Raw genomic sequence first — 19,483 nt, forward strand, 5'->3', positions numbered from 1 at the left:
TCTCGTGCGCCTTTTGTTGATGAATAAGATTAAAGTTTCTCTTGTTTTGTTTGAAAGAGGTACGTGATCGATCTCGCGTTCAGAGTAATATTTAACGTGAGTAAGTATTAAGGAAAATATGTGATCAGACATGTTTTGAGCAGGAGTCACGAGACACATGAAAGCTATATTTTCTTTGTCACATTAATTAAAGTTTCTTTAGACACCACTCAGGTCGCCTTCTTAAATGACTTATATTTCACATGATTCGGCCTCGAGGACATACGTGATCGGACATGTTTTAAGCACGAATCACGAGGCTGTTTAGGACGGTGTGGTCTAAACATTACAGCGATCTTTTCTTGGTCACTGTACTGGCTATCGTAAGATTGGACACCTTCATGATCGTAAAAGTTCGAGGATAATCTCTCTCCAAAAGATTCATACACAATGAGCGAGCTTACGAATAACAAAACCGAAATTGGACAGGAAAATGTTTATAACGAGATGGAATACAAAGGAGAAAACGAAGATGGAACCTATGAAAAAGTTATTGTTAAAAATGAAAGTCCCCAGGAACGACCAAGAGAGAGAGCACAACCGTATAAAGATCCAGAAGAAGTAAAATCTCGCTATTTCCTTGTTGTTGTGACTGCCATTGCTATTGCTTCCCTCTTGACAGCCGCTGCCACCATGGTTTTAGCCTTTGCAATGACCAATTCACGAAGCGATGTTTCGACAACTAGAGAGTCTTGTTGCGGTAAGCAAAACAAAACTTTAATTTTTATTGAAAATATCGTGTTTACGATCCTCAGTCCAACTTTTGCACCATCAGTTGCTTCACGTTTCCCTTTGTGTATACAGTATGTAATTACTAAATTTATCTATCTTCCTTTTATCATTGATCTTATCAAACGAGATCACGGAATTTCCGGTTCTTTGCCCTTAACTTAGTTGCATATAGAATTCACCAGTGTTATCGCAATTTTAAGGCTGATACCTTTACTGTATAAGATCATCAGTGAACGATCCATGTTCTTGAATCGACCAAAAACACTGCTGTACTTGCAAAATGGGAAAGCGCAAATATCGATTTCATCCGTTTCGCAAACAAAGGAGTAAATCACCGACACCGGAAATTGCGACCAGGTATTCCTCGCGACTCCCTAGGTTTGTTTTCCAATTTTCCCGGGCCGCTGCCGATCACTTCTTGCGTAAAGCAGGTGTGGCTACTGTTGCTCGCCGATATTTTCCGTCGGCAAAACGTAGAAGTCCAGTGTTCACGTGGCAGTTTCGCTTTCGCATGACAAAAAATTGAAGAAACGCCGCGGCCCAGCGCTTACAATTTTGACATACAAAAAGTCAGTCGAAAAACCAATTCAAATAGTTTGTACGATCGAGTAAAAGCTCCATTACGCAGCAGTGATTACTATCACAACCACCCCCTAAATAGTGTTGGAGGCACAATTGTACTATTCACACAATACCAATTGATTGCCAAAATTTTCGAGCTTATGATGTCAATTTAAAATTATGGTATTAATTGAAAAAACACTCCTCCCAAGTAACTTCAAAGTAACCACTCTTATTGACTCTGACTACTTTAGGAATTTTGGGCAGATCTAGGAGCCAACGTCATTGCTGCAAGACCTATGTGCTGTTGTTAGACTCGTTAGTCCTTTGTGGCCATGTAGCCAGCAGATAATAATTTGCTCATCAATGAACCCTTTGCAACGTTTAAGTGTATAGGTAAACTCAACTATTGTAAGAGCTACGTGCTTGCAAAATTTCACTTGAGGCCAATAAACCAGGATGAAAACATCATCAGCTTTAACGTTAATTAATTAATTAATTAATTTATTTATTTATCCATTTTTCACTTCAGAAATGTCAGAAATTAACAAAAATCTACAAGAGTTGAAAAATAACTTCTCGGCTCCTAGAGAATCCTCGGTAGGAAAAAAAGTTTTTTTTTTATCTTTATTAACCTTGAAAATAAATTTATGGCGTTTTCAAATCTATCGGGACAACCACTTCTTTCACAAACTGTCATGTCACCATGCGTTTTTCCTTTTAAGTTTATTTCATCTTACTCTTACTTTATTTCATTTCTATTCCTTCCTTTTCCTTCCCTCCTAATTTCATTTCTGTCAAGACACTTTGACTCAAAATTATGGAGAAAATTCGTTCATTTGGGAATAAACTACGTAAGAAATTATAATGTGGATGTCTTAAGATGTAAAAGAACCAAGAGTTATCCAGCTGTTTTTAGTTTTATCGCTATCGTAAATTTTCATCATCAGCCACAACGTTATTGCCATTTCCTACTATCATCATTGTTATATTATCTCTTATTTGCATCGAGCATGCCAAGAAGTGTACATGTGGCCTTGTAACATAAGAGAAACAACTAAACAACTAAACACCGAAGAGATAACTTAATCGTGAACACTGTTCAATTTTTTTGGTGAAATAGGTCTCAAAGAAGTTAAGGGAATTGGACGCTGCATTAGCTAACGTAAGTTTTCCACTGAGTGCTTGGCAACTGCTTAAATATCTTAAGACCTCTTTAAATTAAAAAAGGAACACTCTTTCTGCGTGGCTTTGAAATTGTGGGATAATTTAAAAGTTTTCATTGGTTAATCTTAGTTCTTATTTCTTTTGTAGATGAAAAAGGAGTTGGAAATTATGAAAAAAAAAGTAAGTCTCAGTCACTCTGAATTAACAGCAAAATTTCATTTGCAAATAGTTCATAATGATATCCATTGACTGATTTATTTACTGACTAAGGATTATTGTTTCTGTTGGCCTTTTTTATCATTTTTTTTTTTATCATGATTTTTGAGTAAGGAGGGGATTCGTCTAAAGGTGCATGAGAAGAAATTTTTGAATTTTCAAAAACAAATTGTTGAACTGGAAAATAAATTATCAATCGTTAAAATTTTAGGACGGTAAGAGAACTGTGACGCTATTTCTCGAGACTGCCTAAATGGATCACCTATTCTACTCATAGACACTGTAATTTTGTTGTTGTTGTTGTTGTTTGTTTTGTTTGTTACATTCAGGTATAGACAATTATTGTCTTGAAAAGTTGATGTGTTACTCGATATCTGTTGTTAGGGGGAAAATACACCAGAATTGTGGTTCACCCTGAATGGAACTGTGCATGAGAAGGTTTTCGATTTTCAAAAACAAATCGTTAAACTGGATCAGAAGTTAACAAAATGGAATCTAATAAGCCTGAAATACAGGCAATTAGAATCAAAACTTTAGTACAAAAGTAAGCACGCTATATTGGGTAATCTCAGGCAGCTGCTGTTTAAGCTAGAAGAAAATAGCTAAAACTTTGAAAAAAAAAAGCAAATGCTATATAAGAATGTTTGCGAGTATGCATGACTCACGTGTTCAATACGTAGTTTAAGATTTTAAAAATGTTACTCTTCGTCAGATTAAGCAATGATACCTGCAAGTGAGCTATAGTTTCAGCAATTTCAGAAAAGAAACCTGAATTTTTGCTTATAAAGTTCTATAATGCAACTGTTCCTTAAAAATATATTTTATGGTGCAATTATATGTATAACATTGTTGATAAACCTTTATACATCAACCATACATTTGCTATTTAATAACGAGACTCTGACGAAGTAAAGTAGTTGCAACGTGTTATTTTTATTTTTTTAGGTAAAGAACGTTAGTAAGATGCCTGGTCCTATCGGACCTCCGGGCTACAACGGAAGTGAAGGACCTGCAAGTCGTAGTGGATCATCAGACTTCAGTCAATGTCAGTTTGAAATAAAAAGTGCATCTATGATCCCTGGTAGCAATAGAATACTTGTATACATTGATGAACCATCAGTAAGTACATCTATACTTTATATTTTAAAAATACGAATAGGTAAATCAACAGATAAAAAGGGATTTCTAAATGTAACATGTCTTTACCCCTTTGACATTTCCTACAATCTAAGACTACGACCTCAGTCACTAGGGGACTTAAACCTAATATTTCTGAATCAAGCCCAATCAGCCTTTCTTAAGGCCAGACGTTATAGTTATAATGCACACCCACCTTTGCATCCTGTCACTTTGGTGTACGTAGAAGAATGTCTTTAAATTGACTGGCGGAGATAAATGCAATTTTCTAATAAGACATTATTTCGAAAATGTTTGTTTTGATTGTGCATTTGCTTGACCAAATACACAATCGTATTCGCAGGGTTTGAATGGATTTTTCTTGATTCACGAGCTCTGCCTTTGTAAAATTAAAAAGCTGACTCATCTTTTCTTTATGCATATTATCAATTGTAATCTCAATATTTTTCTCGTGCAAATTTGGAATGAACAAGCAATGGTTCGTGGAAAAAATTATTCGAGCTTATCCGAACTAAAAGACCTTTGTAATGATGTGATTGTCAGTATAGATAACATAACAAACGTGTATTTCTTTATTTGTTGACAGAATAAAAGAATAATGGCAGTAACATGCTCAACGGATCACGGCACTGAGTATAACCTTGTGTCGAGGACACAAGGTGGTGTCCGGAGATACGTTTGCACCTGTAATGGAAAATCCACGCTTTTCAGTGGAGGAACTAGTTGCTACCTAAACTATTGGATTTGCCCCTTAACAACGTAATTACTGTACTATAAAGATATCGTCAATTTCAATACAAATAATGTTTTTTAGTTTTTCAGAGAGGCTGCATAACGCTGAGAGAATAGTCATTTGATTAGACTGAATATGTAGCAAATTGGGCAAATCATCGTGGTTAAGTATAAAGGACAAAATATTGAATTTCTTTCCACATTGGTTCAACTGTCTGAGGTGTGCTAAGGTGCATCATCGTTGGATAAAAAAAATGTTGGCTAGTGTTATGGTGAAATAAGAATTAGAAGTGAACAAAAGTGAAGTGAATCCAATAATTGAAATAAAATGCATGCTTATAAAAACGATTGTCTGCAGGTATTAAACTACTATTACATGTCTGTAAGCATGACGTCATAATTACGCAACTGAAGACTATCGTCTGCAGGCATGACATAACGGTTAATGTCGTTAATGCAGTGAATCAGAGAGCGGATGTGGTAACGTTTAGCTGTCTTTTCGTTGCCATCTCAAAGCTTTTATTGTAAATGCCAAATCGACATTCTACCCTAATAAAGATGTGGTGTGAGTAAGTGCCGTCTGTTGGACCCTCTGCATATTTCAATTTCACATTAAATGTGAATAAGACACATTTTACCATAAATGTAAGAATTCTCGTACGCCTTTGATTGAAGAACTAAAATTAAAGTTCCTCTTGTTTTGTTTGAAATCGATCTCGTGTTCAGTACTTAAAAGGACTTGAAATTTGCCTACCGGGTGACCTATCAAGTAGAATTTTCCCTTTAAAATGTCAATCTGTTGAGCCTCGTGGTTTTGTTTTAACCTAAGACCTTTTGGCGCCATTTGGTTGAGCAGAAATTGTTGTCGAGCGGTCTAATTTTACTCTAACAGCCTTTTAATTGCACACACAAAGAAAACAATGCGGATTTACCCGGTTCAGGAAGCAGATCATAGCAACGGATCGTCGAGTGTCACTTTTTATCAAGGCATCCCCCAAATAAAAGTCATTCCTTGCATGATATGTTGTGAAGACTCGCGGCTAAGTGTTGAGCGCAGCGGAAGAGTAATTTTGTAATTTTTTATAAGATTTAAATAGAAATCGTACAAATGAACCAACCATGAAGCGGCTTAATATAATATTTTTAATAAAAATCGTTATTATTTTTATCATCTCCTCTATTATTGAGGTCATGTTACCAATTTATAAAACTATGATGAACTTTGAGAAACAAACTGGCCATCGGTTTTACATTTTTATATATAAAAAAGATGACTGAACAATAGTTAACTCGGGACAACAGCGCGCCCACATGACGCGTATTGACTAATAATACTGGCATGACGGGCACAATGTCCACTTCTCCGTTAGAGCCCAAATAGAGCTGGTAATAACCAATCACGTCTGTGAATTTTGTAATAGATTTTAAAATTGTTTCTATACAATTTTAAATATTTCAAAATAAGATAACCGATGTCTATCGAAGTGAGTATTCTTTTGATCTCAATGCTTTGGCAAAGATGCTAAAGATTGAAAGTACAGTCGTATGAAGTTTATGCAGATACCGGAGAAAAATTTGGGCGCAATCTTTTTCTAAAAGTTACATACATTACGAGCGAGCTTTTGGGAAACAAGACAGAAATCAGACAGTAATATTTAATGTGAGTAAGTTTTAAAGAAAAATTTGTGATCAGACATGTTTAGAGCAGGAGTCACGAGACACATGTCACATTTATTACATCCTATAGACTGAAAAAAAAGATACAGTTCTGCATCTCTTATGTCGCATAACTGTATTTTTTTTATATAGACTGCAACTCGTGATGATTAAAACCGTTTGAGGGTAATCTCATTCTTAAAGCTAAATGCGTTATGAACAAATTCATAAATAACAAGACGGAAATTAGACTGAAAAAAAAAAAGGATGGAGATGGAAAAACAAACAAGAAAAAGGAAACTGGAACCCGCGAGGATATATCGTTAATAAAGATCAATTCCTCTTGTTATTCAAACAGTATTACCTATTCCAGATAAGTGTTTCTCCTTCAAAAAACATCTCTAACATTAAAATGACTCAAACTGTTTAAACACCGAAGCTATGTGCTCCGACTAATGAGAAGAGTACCCCAAAGGTCAGAAAATGTAGAAACATAAAACCAATTCCTTTTCATCGAGGCATTCTGGCGGCAAAGTCTCACGAACATTAATGCTAAATTTTCTTTAGACACCGCTCAGGTCGCCTTCTTAAATGACTTATATTTCACATGATTCGGCCTCGAGAATATACGTGATCGAACATGTTTTAAGCACGAATCACGAGGCTTTTTAGGCCAGTGTTGTCTAAACATTACAGCGATCTTTTCTTGGTCACTGTACTGGCTATCGTAAGATTGTACACCTTCATGGTCGTAAAAGCACGAGGGTAATCTCTCTACAAAAGATTCATACACTATGAGCGAGCTTATGAGTACCAAAACCGAAATTGGACGGGAAAATGTTTATTACGAGATGGAATACAAAGGAGAAGACGAAGCTGAAACCTATGAAAAAGTAATTGTTAAAAATGAAAGTCCCCAGGAACGACTAAGAGAGAGAGCACATCCGTACAAAGATTCAAGAGAAGTAAAATCTCGCTACTTCCTTGTTGCTGTGACTGCCATTGCTGTTGCTTCCTTCTTGACAGCCGCTGCCACCATGGTTTTAGCCTTTGCAACAACCGATTCCCGAAGTGATATTTCGACAACTAGAGACTCCATTGCGTCTTTTTGTGGTAAGAAAAAACTCATATTGATCACTTCGAGGTGGGAAGAGTTAATATACCATGATAATGCGATGTTATAAAATTCCCGAAGCACTCTTCAGTTCAAAGAGCATTCAAGCATAAAAGCTTCAGAACTAAAGTGCGCTTTCACTGTCTGAGTCACGCCATGTGAGCGAAGGCGTTAAGTTTTACATACCTTTAATCTATCTGTGACTGTAAACCAAGCTCATCTTGTTTACTCATTTTTTTATTTATCTATTTATTATTATAATTGAAACAAGAATGAATAGGGATATGCTACATAACACACAAACGGCTAAATGAAGTCTATTTGTTTAATATATGTGCAAATATTCATTGATTAATTAAATTTTTTTGATTTGTTATTTTATTTTCAATTTAGAAATGTCAGAAATTAGCAAAAATCTACAAGAGTTAAAAAAAGAACATCTCTGCTCTGACAGAATTCTCGGTATTTTATGGCGGTCTCAAATCTAACATCCACTTCTTTCACAAACTAGTACGTAACCATGCGTTTTTCTTTTTAATTTTATTTTCGCTTTCCCTTGCTTTATTTCATTTCCTCTCATTTTTTATTGCTGCCAAGACACATTGACTCAAAATAAGGAGTAAATCCGCATATTTACGAATGAAACTGCATGAGAAATTAAAATTTTGATGCCTTAAAATGTAAAAGAACCAAGAGTTATCTAGCTATTTTTTTAGTTTTTATCACCATCGTAAATTGTCATCATCAGCTCCAACGTCATTGTCATTTCTATCATTATTGCTGTATTATCTCTGATTTGCATCGAGCATGCCAAGAAGTGTACATGTGGCCTTGAAGCATAAGAAAGTCAAATGAAAACACTAAACAACTAACCACCAAAGAGACAACTTATTCGTGAACACTGTTCCATTTTTTGATGCAGCAGGTCTCAAAAAAGTTAAGGGAACTGGATGCTGCATTAGCTGACGTAAGTTTTCCACCGAGTGCCTGGCAACTGCCCATATCTCTTTTCATTGCGATTGGAATTTGAAATTGTGGGATAATTTATTAATCTTCACCAGCTAATGTCAGTTCTTATTTCCTTTCAGGTAAAAAGAGAGTTGGAAATTACGAAAAAAAAGGTAAGTCTCAGTCATTCCGGATTTACAGAAAAATTCCATATGCAAATAATTCATAATGATATTCAATGACTGATTTATTTATTAATTATGGACTATTCCTAATTGTTTCTATTGGCATGTTTATCATTATTTCTTTATTATATTTGAAAGAAATTGTCGACTTTCTTTCTAAAAGAAGAAACCCTCGCATTTGTCCGTCTACAAAGTGTTACACACAAATATAAACAATTATTTGTTTTGTTTTATTCGATGTATTTTTTTTAGGGCGAAAATACAGCAGAATTGTGGCTCATCCTTAATGGAACTGTACATGAGAAGTTTTTTGATTTTCAAAAAAAAATCCTTAAACTGGATCAGAAGGTAATAAAATGAATTAAAATAATCGTTAGAATTTTAGCTCGGTAACAGATCTTTGATTTCGCTATTTCTCGAGCATCCCTAAAGGCAACACCAGTTCTAATTATAGACAGTAATTTTTTTTTTCAATTGTTGTTCTGTTGCTGTTGCATCTGTTTGTTTGTCTTTCAATTTCTTTGCAGACGTTTGCCCAAAAACCATACGTTTTTTTTTTAATTCACAAAAAATTCTAAGAATATTGAGTAGCTCCGTTGGTAAAAGCCACTCAGAGCCAACATGACTTCTAGCTAGAAAGGCAGTTGAATGTTATTAGTGGTTAGAGAACAAATAAAGTGCGATCTAAGATTATAAATTAAGGACTAAAATATTCAGAGAAGGTATGAACGCAGTGAACAAGCTTTATTCCTGAAAAGGCTATTTAATTTCAGGTTGATCAGGAGTTTAAAAGAATTTGGCAAGATGTAAAGCAGACAGAAGGAAGTTTGTTGAATAAAACGAACGCATCTCTGCAAGAATTCGAAAACAAGGTATAATCGGGTTAATCGTTGTTGTTACTCTTATTGTGGTTGTTGTTTTCTCTTGGAGAAAGCTGGAGAATTCCTATTAACCCTCTACCCTTGGGGCAGGTGAGTTCTATTCAGGGCCGAAATGAATAATTGATCAATCTACCCAAATCAAGTTTTTTTCTGACTGAATATCTTGGTTTTCGCCAGATTTGACCTCTGCATGAGTCGCCAAACCCTAAAGACTGAGGAAATTTTCATTTAATGCATCTTTCAGCCCAATTATAATTCAGTTAAAAAAATTGATGACTTGAATGAATTAATATTTTGAATTGATAGGTCAACGGTGAAATTAGAGTTGTTTCACTCAAGCTGAATTGCCCATGGTGACTATTTATCTTCTTCACTGGAATCACAAAGGAAAAACGTAAGCATATGCCATTGCAATATGTATTTAATGAATGCCTTCATTTGATCAAATCATAACCATAAAGAGAGATTTCCTCATTTTCCAAGTGAGTACCTCTGTTGAAAATTTTGGAATTACCCTGGTTGTAAGGCTCCTATCATCCTCTCCCTATCCACCTTTTAAAATATACATTTGCATTTATTGTTCAACTTCGCTAATCTGGTATTACGTCAAAATCATCGTATAATTATTTAATAAGATATACCTTTCCTCATTTAGGTAACGAATCGTTTTGGAAAACTTGAACTTAGAGTTAAAATGGAGGAAGAAAAGTCTAGCAACATTAAAAAAAGTTCGGTAAGTCACTAAATGCGGACGCCTTGACTTTTCACAGAATTGCAAGTGTCGGTAACATAAGTGCAAGTGCGTGCAATACCTAACACAAAGTCATCTTTTCTTCTGAAGGATCACCACTCCGAGTTGATCCAGTACTTGACTAATATGCTGAATGACACTCGGGAAGATATGAGGAATATGTCTCGAGAACAATCCACGGCTTTGGAACTAACTCAAAATTCCACAGTTACTGAACTTCTAAGAGTTCGGATGTTGGTGAACTCAGCGCAGACGATTCTCTTGACACAGTTAAAGAAAGTGCATGAAAACATGACTGAAAAGGTGCCTTGTTTTCTATTGCTTGTTCTACGGTTTAAGATCATAGGCCATCATATGACATAGCTTACCAGGAGTCCATTGGGCTCCTGAGGTTACTTATTAATCCTACTGAAGCAGCCTGCTTTTTCAACCTTTTTCTAAGCATAACATTCAGCGAGACTAAAAGAGAAAATAACAATTAAAAAAACAAGTTGCCTTGGCATCGCCTTAGGCCAGCAAATTAGCCAATCAGCATAAAATTATCTGCTTAATTTACGTATGTGCCCAACGTTGGTGAAGAACCGGTTCATGCTCCTGGATCCGCAAAGTATGTCGTAGCTGTGTTACTTGGGGAGTCCATAATTTTTAGTTTTCACCCAATGGCAGCCACTTTTTTTATTCAGCTCTTTCGTTGTTTTTCGTTGTTTCACTCATATGAAACCTTCTTTTTAAAAAACTCAGGTAACAAAGGAAAGTGAGAAATTTGATACCAGAATAAAAGTTGAGGAAAACAAATCAGATAGCACAAAGCAGGTCACGGTAAATAGTTAATATCTTCATTTTTTTCATAGTGTTTTCCCAGTTTTGAAAAAGGTAAAAAGACCATTTGTTGTGTACAAGAGTCAAAAACATGTGCACCTGAAAGGTTTTTTTCGTCATAAGCGTTCTTTTTTTTATTTTCCGAAGGATCAACACCTCAAGAGGATCCAGCAAGTAGAGGAATTGATCAACATTAGTCGTAAAAAAATGAAAGAAGAGTCAAAAAGGTATTTGACCGCGCTATGGTTGGCAGGAAACTCTACAAAAACGGATCTTCAAAGTATACGCATGGTTTTGAATGCAACGCGTGGTAATATTGTTAGACAGCTAAAAGAAGTGCAAGACAACTTGACTGAACAGGTACATTATCTGTGATACTTGTATTTAAGACTGATTGAACCTCCCTTTGACCACTCCACGTGAGGGTTATTACACACAGTATTACTCTAAGATTATTGACTCAGAAAACTTCAAATTTCAAACTTAGGCTGCTCTACACAGGAATTAACGAGGAAGAAAGACTTTATCACCAAGCACACACATGTCCCGAAAAAGACCAGAAGTGCTGTTATAGTAGAGGGAGAAACACAACTATAACAAATAAGAAGGTCTCCGTTTCGTCCAGTTTCGTCCGTTTCGCTCAGCCCCCTTCTCCAAAAGAAGAGTGTGTCAATCAGATTGGATTAATCAATAAATCAAACAAGGAATGTCCATTACTATGATCAGAAAGATGTAATAAACAACTTTCCCAAGCGTGGAGTAAAAAAGAACTTTTCGTGAGAGTTCGAGCCACGAACCCTGCCCTAACAAGATGCTCTACCAAATGAACTATAGAGAAGAGATTTTTGATCAGGTCATATGCTGATTTTACGCGTAACAGGCACCTTGTGTTCTGCTGAGATCAACATTAACGACAGCATTATGTAAGAGAATAAATGTAAAAAATGAGTGCACCGTAAATCTTCAAATTTCATAAAAAAGAAATGAATATTGCTAAATTTGATTGCTTCGGTGCCTTGATCGACCAAGAGGATGCCTTTCATGGGTTAAATTATTTCAAGTTACTCCGGTTGATAGCACGAACTGTTCGCAACACATCCAGTCAAGCAGTTCTTTTCGGTTCTATACAGTAATTGTTGATTAAGAATAAATCAAATGGTTTTAATGTATGTGTATATAAATGGTTCTTTATTCATCAACTATTCATTTATCATTTATTGAGGAGACTTTGGTAAAAAAGCGCAAAAAGGGTGAATATAGATTCACGTATTATTTTTCCTTCTTAGGTCAAGAACGTTAGTAAGATGCCGGGTCCTATCGGACCTCCTGGCTACAACGGAAGTCAGGGACCTGTTGGCCCCCAGGGAGCCCTGGGTCCTGCTGGTCCTAAAGGATCAGGAGAATTTAGTCAATGTCAGTATAAAAATACAAGTAGAGCTGCGATTCCTGGTAGCAAGAATAGGATACTTGTACATATTAATCAGCGAACAGTAAGTACATCTATACTTTACTTTTAAAAAACTATGAATTGATAGATCAACAGATAACGAGGGATTCCTAAAAATAACCTGTCTTTACCCTTTTGACATTTCTTATAATCTAAGACTACGACCTAAATTACTAGGGGACTTAAACCTTATATTTCTGAATCAAGCTCAATCAGGAGGGTGTTGAATAACTTGCACAATTGCTTTTGTGAGGTGAAGAAATTCAGAATAGTAAGACTTAAAATAATTTTATTTTATTTTGATTGGCTGAGGTAATTGCGTTTTTCGAATAATATAGACAAAATTTCCAAAACGTTTATATATATTTATAAACGTATATATATTTTTTTTAAATATTTTTTTAAATGCGTTTTTGGAATAATACAGGCAACATTTCGGAAAGGTTTGTTTTGATCGAGCGCTGTTCACTTGTATTCATAGGGTTTGAATGGATTTTGTGTGATTCACGCGCTTTGCCTCTACAAAATTAAAAAGCTGACTCATCTTTTCTTTGTGTATGTTATTAATTGTGATTTCATGATTTTTCTTGTGCAAATTTGGAATTAACAAGCACCGTATGTTGGTTTATGGAAAAATTACTTGAGCTTGTCCAAACCAAAAGACACTCGTAACGATGTGATTGCCAGTATAGATAACATAACAACTGTGTATTTCTTTATTTGTTGACAGAATAAAAGGATAATGGCAGTAACATGCTCAACAAACTACGGCGCTGAGTATAATCTTGTATCGACGGTGCAAAGAGGCGTCCTGAGATATATTTGCATCTGTCAAGGAAAATCCACATTTTTCAATGGAGGAACTAGTTGCTATCTGCACTGTTGGATTTTCCCTTTAACAACGTAGTCACTGTAACCTTAAAGATATCGTCTATTTCAATATAAATATGTTTTTCAGTTATTCAGAGCGGCTGCATAATGCTAAGAGAATAATCACTTAATAAGATTGAATATGTAGCAAGAACTAATTGAGTAAATCCCCTTGTTGTTTATGGTAAAGTAAAGAGGACAAAGTAATGAATTTATTTCCACATTTGGTCAACTGTGCACTAAGGTACATCATCTGTGGACAAAAAAAGTGTTCTTTGTGGTGAAATAAGAATTAGAAGTGAACAAAAGTGAAGTGAATCCAATAAAATGCATGCTTTTAAATTGATTGTCTGTAGGTATTAAACGACTATTACATGTCTGCAAGTATGACGTCATAAATTACGCGACTGGAGACTATTGTCTGTACTCATGACGTAACGATTAGTGCCATTAACCAGCAGCATTGAGGATGCAGTTAATGAGAATTGGGACAGTGACACTAAAATAACAGTTAAGAGATTTTTATTGTGTCATAATTGATTTGGGAGGAGCCCAAATCTACCATCACCCATAGGAATCGAGAGCGATTATAACTGTTTCTGTATTAATCTACTTGTAGTTCGAGTTACAACAAGACAGGCTCGTGTTTTCTTGTCTTTTGTGTGTACAACACACACTGTTAGGTTCCGTACCGTACTCACCAACTACAACGAAATAGATAGCGAGAAGCGTGGCCAAGCAGATTGCAGCATTTGTTAAAGGGCGTTAATAGATTTCGACATATACATCAATACACACAATATATGTACATATATATAGTTGTTGTTGCAACGGTTTTAGATATAAAATTGGCTGTCAATAATAAAAAAAAAATTCTGTGATTCAATTTGTATGTCATGTGTTTGTATACTTTCTTTGGTGGTTAATTCTCAAAAGGTAAGTCTGAGACACTTTGAATAGCACAAAAAAAATGGATAAAAAATATTTGGTTCTGAAGTGTAGCTCTTTTTGGTAATGTACGTATCACACCTAAAGATTAGAAAATTTTACCGATTCTACCATTGTTTCATGTGACCTCTTTTTTTGGCCTGGACGCTAGGTCAAAATGATTAGTTTCTGATTTTTGACACCTTGAAAAAAGAAGATTCACGGCCGCTTCTTGGTAAATAAGGGTTCCTTCTTGAAGACGAGTTGTCGAGTCCTCTCTATTCTAACTATTACACAAAAACCCGGAGAACAAAAGAAACAACAAAATCACACTAACAACCCGAATTTTACATATCATTTTTGTTTAAAAGGAGGAAATCACACCGAAATGATATAAGGGAAAAGTTTCTCCCTGTAACTAGCCCCTATCCTTCCACCCCGCATCCTCCACGTTTCAAAACGCTTTGCAGCCCCTGGATTAGGATTAAAGTTCTCTTATACAATTTCCACAATTATAACAGTCTTGTTGTTGGCATTTTTGTTGTTGTTGTTGTTGATGTTGTTTTAACGTCAATAAAAAAGAAACCTATGGGTTACGATTCACCTTTTAATGGCGAATCGTAACCCAGAGATGGCTTCAAGAAGAGCCAGAGACCTCCTGTAATTTGCTCCACAACCTAGATAATGAATTATCGCAAAGGCTAATCCTAATCACACACGTGGTGACCGAGATAACAGTAACCTTGAAATTCAAGGATGATCTAAGTAAAGAAAAAAGAAGAAAAAAGAAAGGAAATCAAAGCAAAACTTTTAGAACAAAAGTTCTAGTTTACGCAATGACTTTAAATGACTTCCATTCTTCATTTTAAAATATCAGGAGTTTTTGGATAATACATCCCATAAGCAGTAGTAATACTTGGATGAAAGCGTGAAAATCTATCAAAATATAAAATACTGATGTTCGTGTGACATAAAAAAAGTTTACTCGTTGTTTAACCCATTAACCCTAAGAGTGACTGGCACCTAATTTCTCCTCACAAGATCACCCTTGAATAAAACATTAAGGTCACGAGAATAAGGGAAATGATCAGCAACTAAAGAAGCTCCTGATTTTTAAATAAATTCTCTTTTACAGAACCACAAGAAATGTACAGAGGAAGTATGGAGAATGTTCATACTGATCTTAGGGTGTAAAGGGTTAATAAAACCGCTTCCTAAACAATCCTCAATTTAGCTGGACCTTTAATATGAACATTTATTTTTGTGAACAATGTAAAGAGGGGCGAAAGCCAACCGTGGCGGAACATTCATTTAGTCAAATCAACCATCTTCTAGAGAAATCCTAAGGCCCACTGATTGCTTATAACCGTGCTTTGGGTTAGACCTGATATATAAATAACCCGCGCGGTAGGTTTTCACAGAGGTGAGACGAAACGTTTGCTTTAAATTGTTTCTCCAGGAGGCGAAACGTTCTGTTAAAAGTATGGATGGAATAAAGAGATTTATCAACAACGTTTCGCAGTCATCATTTATTTACATCGATTTCCCTCACTAATGTTTCTTTAGGAAACTAATAAAAGTGTCGAGAACATTTATATTTCGAGACTACAAAGTGCAAATTTGGAATCACACTGAAATTTTTCTATTGATATTTGACCAACTATGCACACCTTTATTTGTTATTTTATATTGTCTCTGCATTTCTTTGTCTGTTCATTGTCACTTCGGTCTCAATTTGATCTCCTTTGGACCAACTGCCTACTTATGAAGCAAGATTTAAACACATTGATACTATCCGGGATTCCAAGATATCGACCACTTAATTCCACACAAGATAGAGTGCCTATCAGTCTCGCTGAGTCCTATTTTTTTCTGTCTGTTTTGCACCTTCCCTTCACAACTGTACAAAATGGAGCTGAGTAGATTTGATTATACAAATTAGATACAAGGAAAAATATGTACAAAGCTGAAGCTTCAGGAATGTAGGTAATTATGTTGTTAAAGGGCAAATCCAATAGTGCAGGTAGCAATTAGTTCCTCCACTGAAATATGTGGATTGTCCATCACAGATGCAAATATATCTCAGGACGCCTCTTTGTATCGATGCTAAAAGATTATACTCAATGCCGTGATTTGTTGAGCATGTTACTGCCATTATCCTTTTGTTCTGTCAAAAAATAAAGAAATACACATTTGTTATGTTATCTATACTGGCAATCACATCGTTGCCAGTGTCTTTTGGTTTGGATAAGCTCAAGTAATTTTCCATAAACCAACATGCATTGCTTGTTCATTCCAAATTTGCACAAAAAAATCATGAGATCACAATTAATAATATAAATAAAGAAAAGATTAGTTAGCTTTTCAATTTTATAGAGGCAAAGCCCGTGAATCGCGCAAAATCCATTCAAACCCTGCGAAGACGATTGTGCATTTGGTCGAGCAAACAGCGTTCAATCAAAACAAACCTTTTCCAAATGTTGCCTGTATTATTCCAAAAATGCATTTAAATTACACTAAAGTACACTAGGCCGACTGGATGCGAAAGTAGGGGTGCATTAAAACTATAATTTCTAAGGTAAGAAAGGCCAGACACTACATTACTCTTGTGAGTTTTTCCACCTCACAAAAGAAATTGTAAAAGATCATTCAACTTCCTCTTGACAGAGCTTGATTCAGAAAAATTAGGTTTAAGTCCCCCAGTAACTGATGTCTTAGTCTTAGATTCTAAGAAATGCCAAAGGGGTAAAGACAGCTTACATTTATACATCCTTCTTTATCTGTTGATTTATATATTGGTTTTTTTTTTGTTTTTGTTTCTTTAATTTATTTATTATTTTTTATGTAAAGTATGAAAGTAAGTAAACTTACTGTTGGCTCATTAATATGTACACGTATCCTATCCGAGCCACCAGGAATCAGACCTCCACTTTTATTTTTATACTGACATTGACTAAAGTCTCCTGATCCTTTAGGACCAGCAGGACCCAGGGCTCCCTGGGGGCCAACAGGTCCCTGACTTCCGTTGTAGCCAGGAGGTCCGATAGGACCCGGCATCTTACTAACGTTCTTTACCTAAGAAGGAAAATAACACATTGCATCTAATTCACCCTTTTTCCTTTTTTTCACTTCGCCAAAGTCTCGTCAATAAATAATAATTGTATAGTTTATGAATAAAGAGCCATTTATTGATTCCTAAGCAACAATTGCTGTATAGAACCGAAAATTTATGCTAATTAACGGAGAAACTTGAAATAAATTGACCTATAAAAGGCATCCCCTCGGTCGATCAAGCCACTGACATTTGGAGATTTATGTTGCACTCATTTTTGTCATTTATTCTCTAACATAGTGTCGTCGTCATTGTTGATCTCAGCAGAACAAAAGGTGCTTGTTACGCATAAAATCAGCATATGACCGGATCAAAACCACTTCAGGATTTTTTAAGGCCAAGGTTCGTGGCTCGAATGCCCACGAAGAGTTACTCCACGCATGGGAAAAACTATTTATAACACCTTTCTGATCATAATAATGAATATTCTTAATTTGAATTTTGATCAATCCTATCTGGTTGACACACTGTGTTTTGGGGGAAGGGGTCTAGGCCAAGCTCCTGTAGACGTAACAAAGATTTTTGCACAAGTTATGATCGTGTTTCCCCTTTTGTTATAACATTACTTATGGCCTTTTTCGAGGCATGTGTGTGCTTGGTGATGAAGCCGCTTTTCCTCTCTAATTTATGTGTTGAGTAACCTTAGCTTGTAATGTTTTCTGAATCAATAATTTTTAGAGTAATACTGTGAGTAATAACCCTCACATGGAGTGGTCAGTGCGAGGTTCATTCAGTCTTAAAGTAACACAGAAAGTGTACCTGTTCAGTCAAGTTGTTTTGCACTTCCTTTAGCTGTCTTACAATATTACCACGCGTTACATTCAAAACCACGCGTATACTTCGAAGATCCATTTTGGTAGAGTTTCCTATCAACCATAGCGCGGTAAAATGCTTTTTGGATTATTCTTTAATGTTGTCACGTGTAATGTTGAGCAATTCCTCGATTTGCTGAATCTTCTTGAGGTGTTGATCCTTTGGAAAATGAAAAATGATGTTTGTGGCGAAAAAAATCTTTGAGGTGCACATTTTTTACTCTTATACAAATCAACAATACTTTTTTACCTTTTTCAAAACTGGGAAACACTATGGAAAAAAAAATGAAAATATTCATTACTTACCGTGACATACCTTGAGCTATTTGATTTGCTTTCCTCAATTTCTATCCTGGCCTTAAGTTTCTCAGTTTCCTTTGTTACCTGAGTTTTTAAAAAAATAAAGGTTTCCCTTAAAGTTTCATACGAGTGAATAAATAAATAAATATATAAAAGACATGAATAACAAAAGGGGCTGTCATTGGGTAAAATTGATTGTGTTCAATCGACTGATTTGCTCACACAGTTTGAATGATGGATTTGAGAATTAAGCAATCACGGATTAATGTATCAATATTGAACGCTTAAGCTAAAACCAAAACCAAACTAAAAATTAGGGGCTCTCCAATTGACGCAACAATGACATACTTTGGAGATCTGAGAGTATACAATCCGTTACTGGCAACAATGGGTGGTAGCAACATTGGGCACATAAGCAGATCATTTTATGCTGACTGGCTAATTTGCTGACCTAAGGCGAGGCAACTAAGTTTTTTCTAATTGTTATTTTCTCTTTTAGTCTCGCTGAACGTTATGCTTGGAAAAAAAGTCGAAAAAGCAGGGTGTTTCAGTAGGAGTGATAAGTAAGCTCAGGAACCCAATGGAATCCTGTAAGCTATGTCATATGATGGCCTATGATGTTAAACCGTTGAACAAGCAATAGAAAACAAGGCACGTTTTCTGTCATGTTTTCGTGCACTTTCTTTAACTGTGTTAAGAGAATCGTTTGAGTTGAGTTCACTAACATCCGAACTCTTAGAAGTTCCGTAACTGTGGAATTTTTAACTTGTTCCAAAGCCGTAGATTGTTCTCGAGACATATTCCTCATATCTTCCCGAGTGTCATTCTGCATATTGGTCAAATGCTTGATCAACTTGAAGTGGTGATCCTTCAGAATAAAACATGATTTTGTGTTAGGTGTTCCACACAATTGCACTCATGTTACCGACACTTGCAATTCTGTGAAAAGTCAAAGCGTCCGCATTTAGTGACTTACCGAACTCTTTGTGATGTAGCTAGACTTTTCTTCCTCCATTTTAACTCTAAGTTCAAGTTTTCCAAAACTATTTGTTACCTAAATGAGGAAATGATATGCTA

General features: G+C 35.6%; 3 protein-coding genes and 2 long non-coding RNA genes across 5 annotated transcripts in view; 3 read left to right on the forward strand and 2 right to left on the reverse strand.

Annotated features, from left to right (window-relative positions):
• The first annotated feature begins 258 nt into the window (after positions 1-258).
• Positions 259-5,286, forward strand: LOC131768311 (uncharacterized). Its single transcript, XM_059084046.2, has 6 exons — positions 259-739; positions 1,865-1,932; positions 2,456-2,497; positions 2,647-2,679; positions 3,661-3,834; positions 4,439-5,286. Exons 1-6 carry the CDS (start codon positions 430-432, stop codon positions 4,613-4,615), a joined length of 804 nt encoding a protein of 267 aa, XP_058940029.2. The 5' UTR covers positions 259-429; the 3' UTR covers positions 4,616-5,286.
• Positions 5,287-7,935: 2,649 nt separating this feature from the next.
• LOC136282670 (uncharacterized) lies at positions 7,936-14,141 on the forward strand. The gene is made up of 5 exons (XM_066170358.1): positions 7,936-8,321; positions 8,443-8,475; positions 8,740-8,835; positions 12,225-12,428; positions 13,116-14,141. The coding sequence occupies exons 1-5, from the start codon at positions 8,271-8,273 to the stop codon at positions 13,290-13,292; spliced, it is 561 nt and encodes a 186-aa protein (XP_066026455.1). The 5' UTR covers positions 7,936-8,270; the 3' UTR covers positions 13,293-14,141.
• LOC136282671 (uncharacterized) lies at positions 9,711-10,407 on the forward strand. The gene is made up of 3 exons (XR_010718345.1): positions 9,711-9,762; positions 10,024-10,101; positions 10,210-10,407. It is a non-coding gene; the product is annotated as an uncharacterized lncRNA (long non-coding RNA).
• Positions 14,142-15,815: 1,674 nt separating the features above from the next.
• LOC136282344 (macrophage scavenger receptor types I and II-like) lies at positions 15,816-18,492 on the reverse strand. The gene is made up of 4 exons (XM_066169869.1): positions 18,413-18,492; positions 18,054-18,266; positions 17,054-17,257; positions 15,816-16,349 (listed from the first exon to the last, which is right to left on the reverse strand). The coding sequence occupies exons 2-4, from the start codon at positions 18,144-18,146 to the stop codon at positions 16,173-16,175; spliced, it is 474 nt and encodes a 157-aa protein (XP_066025966.1). The 5' UTR covers positions 18,147-18,266; positions 18,413-18,492; the 3' UTR covers positions 15,816-16,172.
• Positions 18,493-19,381: 889 nt separating this feature from the next.
• LOC136282345 (uncharacterized) overlaps positions 19,382-19,483 on the reverse strand; it is an 835-nt gene continuing 733 nt past the window's right edge. The window contains exon 3 of the long non-coding RNA XR_010718221.1: positions 19,382-19,460. This is a non-coding gene — a long non-coding RNA (uncharacterized lncRNA). The remainder of the gene's footprint in view (positions 19,461-19,483) is intronic.

The sequence above is a fragment of the Pocillopora verrucosa genome, chromosome 7, assembly GCF_036669915.1.
Source record: "Pocillopora verrucosa isolate sample1 chromosome 7, ASM3666991v2, whole genome shotgun sequence".
Taxonomy (NCBI): domain Eukaryota; kingdom Metazoa; phylum Cnidaria; class Anthozoa; order Scleractinia; family Pocilloporidae; genus Pocillopora; species Pocillopora verrucosa.

Coding starts and splice junctions, on each gene's coding strand:
- LOC136282670 (XM_066170358.1), top strand. CDS start 8,271: ATGCAGCAGGTCTCAAAAAAGTTAAGGGAACTGGATGCTGCATTAGCT. Junction 8,476..8,739: donor TGGAAATTACGAAAAAAAAG/GTAAGTCTCAGT, acceptor TATTTTTTTTAG/GGCGAAAATACAGCAGAATT. Junction 12,429..13,115: donor TACATATTAATCAGCGAACA/GTAAGTACATCT, acceptor ATTTGTTGACAG/AATAAAAGGATAATGGCAGT.
- LOC136282344 (XM_066169869.1), bottom strand. CDS start 18,146: ATGGATCTTCGAAGTATACGCGTGGTTTTGAATGTAACGCGTGGTAAT. Junction 17,258..18,053: donor AAAACAACTTGACTGAACAG/GTACACTTTCTG, acceptor TTTCCTTCTTAG/GTAAAGAACGTTAGTAAGAT. Junction 16,350..17,053: donor TACATATTAATGAGCCAACA/GTAAGTTTACTT, acceptor ATTTTTTGACAG/AACAAAAGGATAATGGCAGT.
- LOC131768311 (XM_059084046.2), top strand. CDS start 430: ATGAGCGAGCTTACGAATAACAAAACCGAAATTGGACAGGAAAATGTT. Junction 740..1,864: donor AACTAGAGAGTCTTGTTGCG/GTAAGCAAAACA, acceptor TTTTCACTTCAG/AAATGTCAGAAATTAACAAA. Junction 1,933..2,455: donor CGGCTCCTAGAGAATCCTCG/GTAGGAAAAAAA, acceptor TTGGTGAAATAG/GTCTCAAAGAAGTTAAGGGA.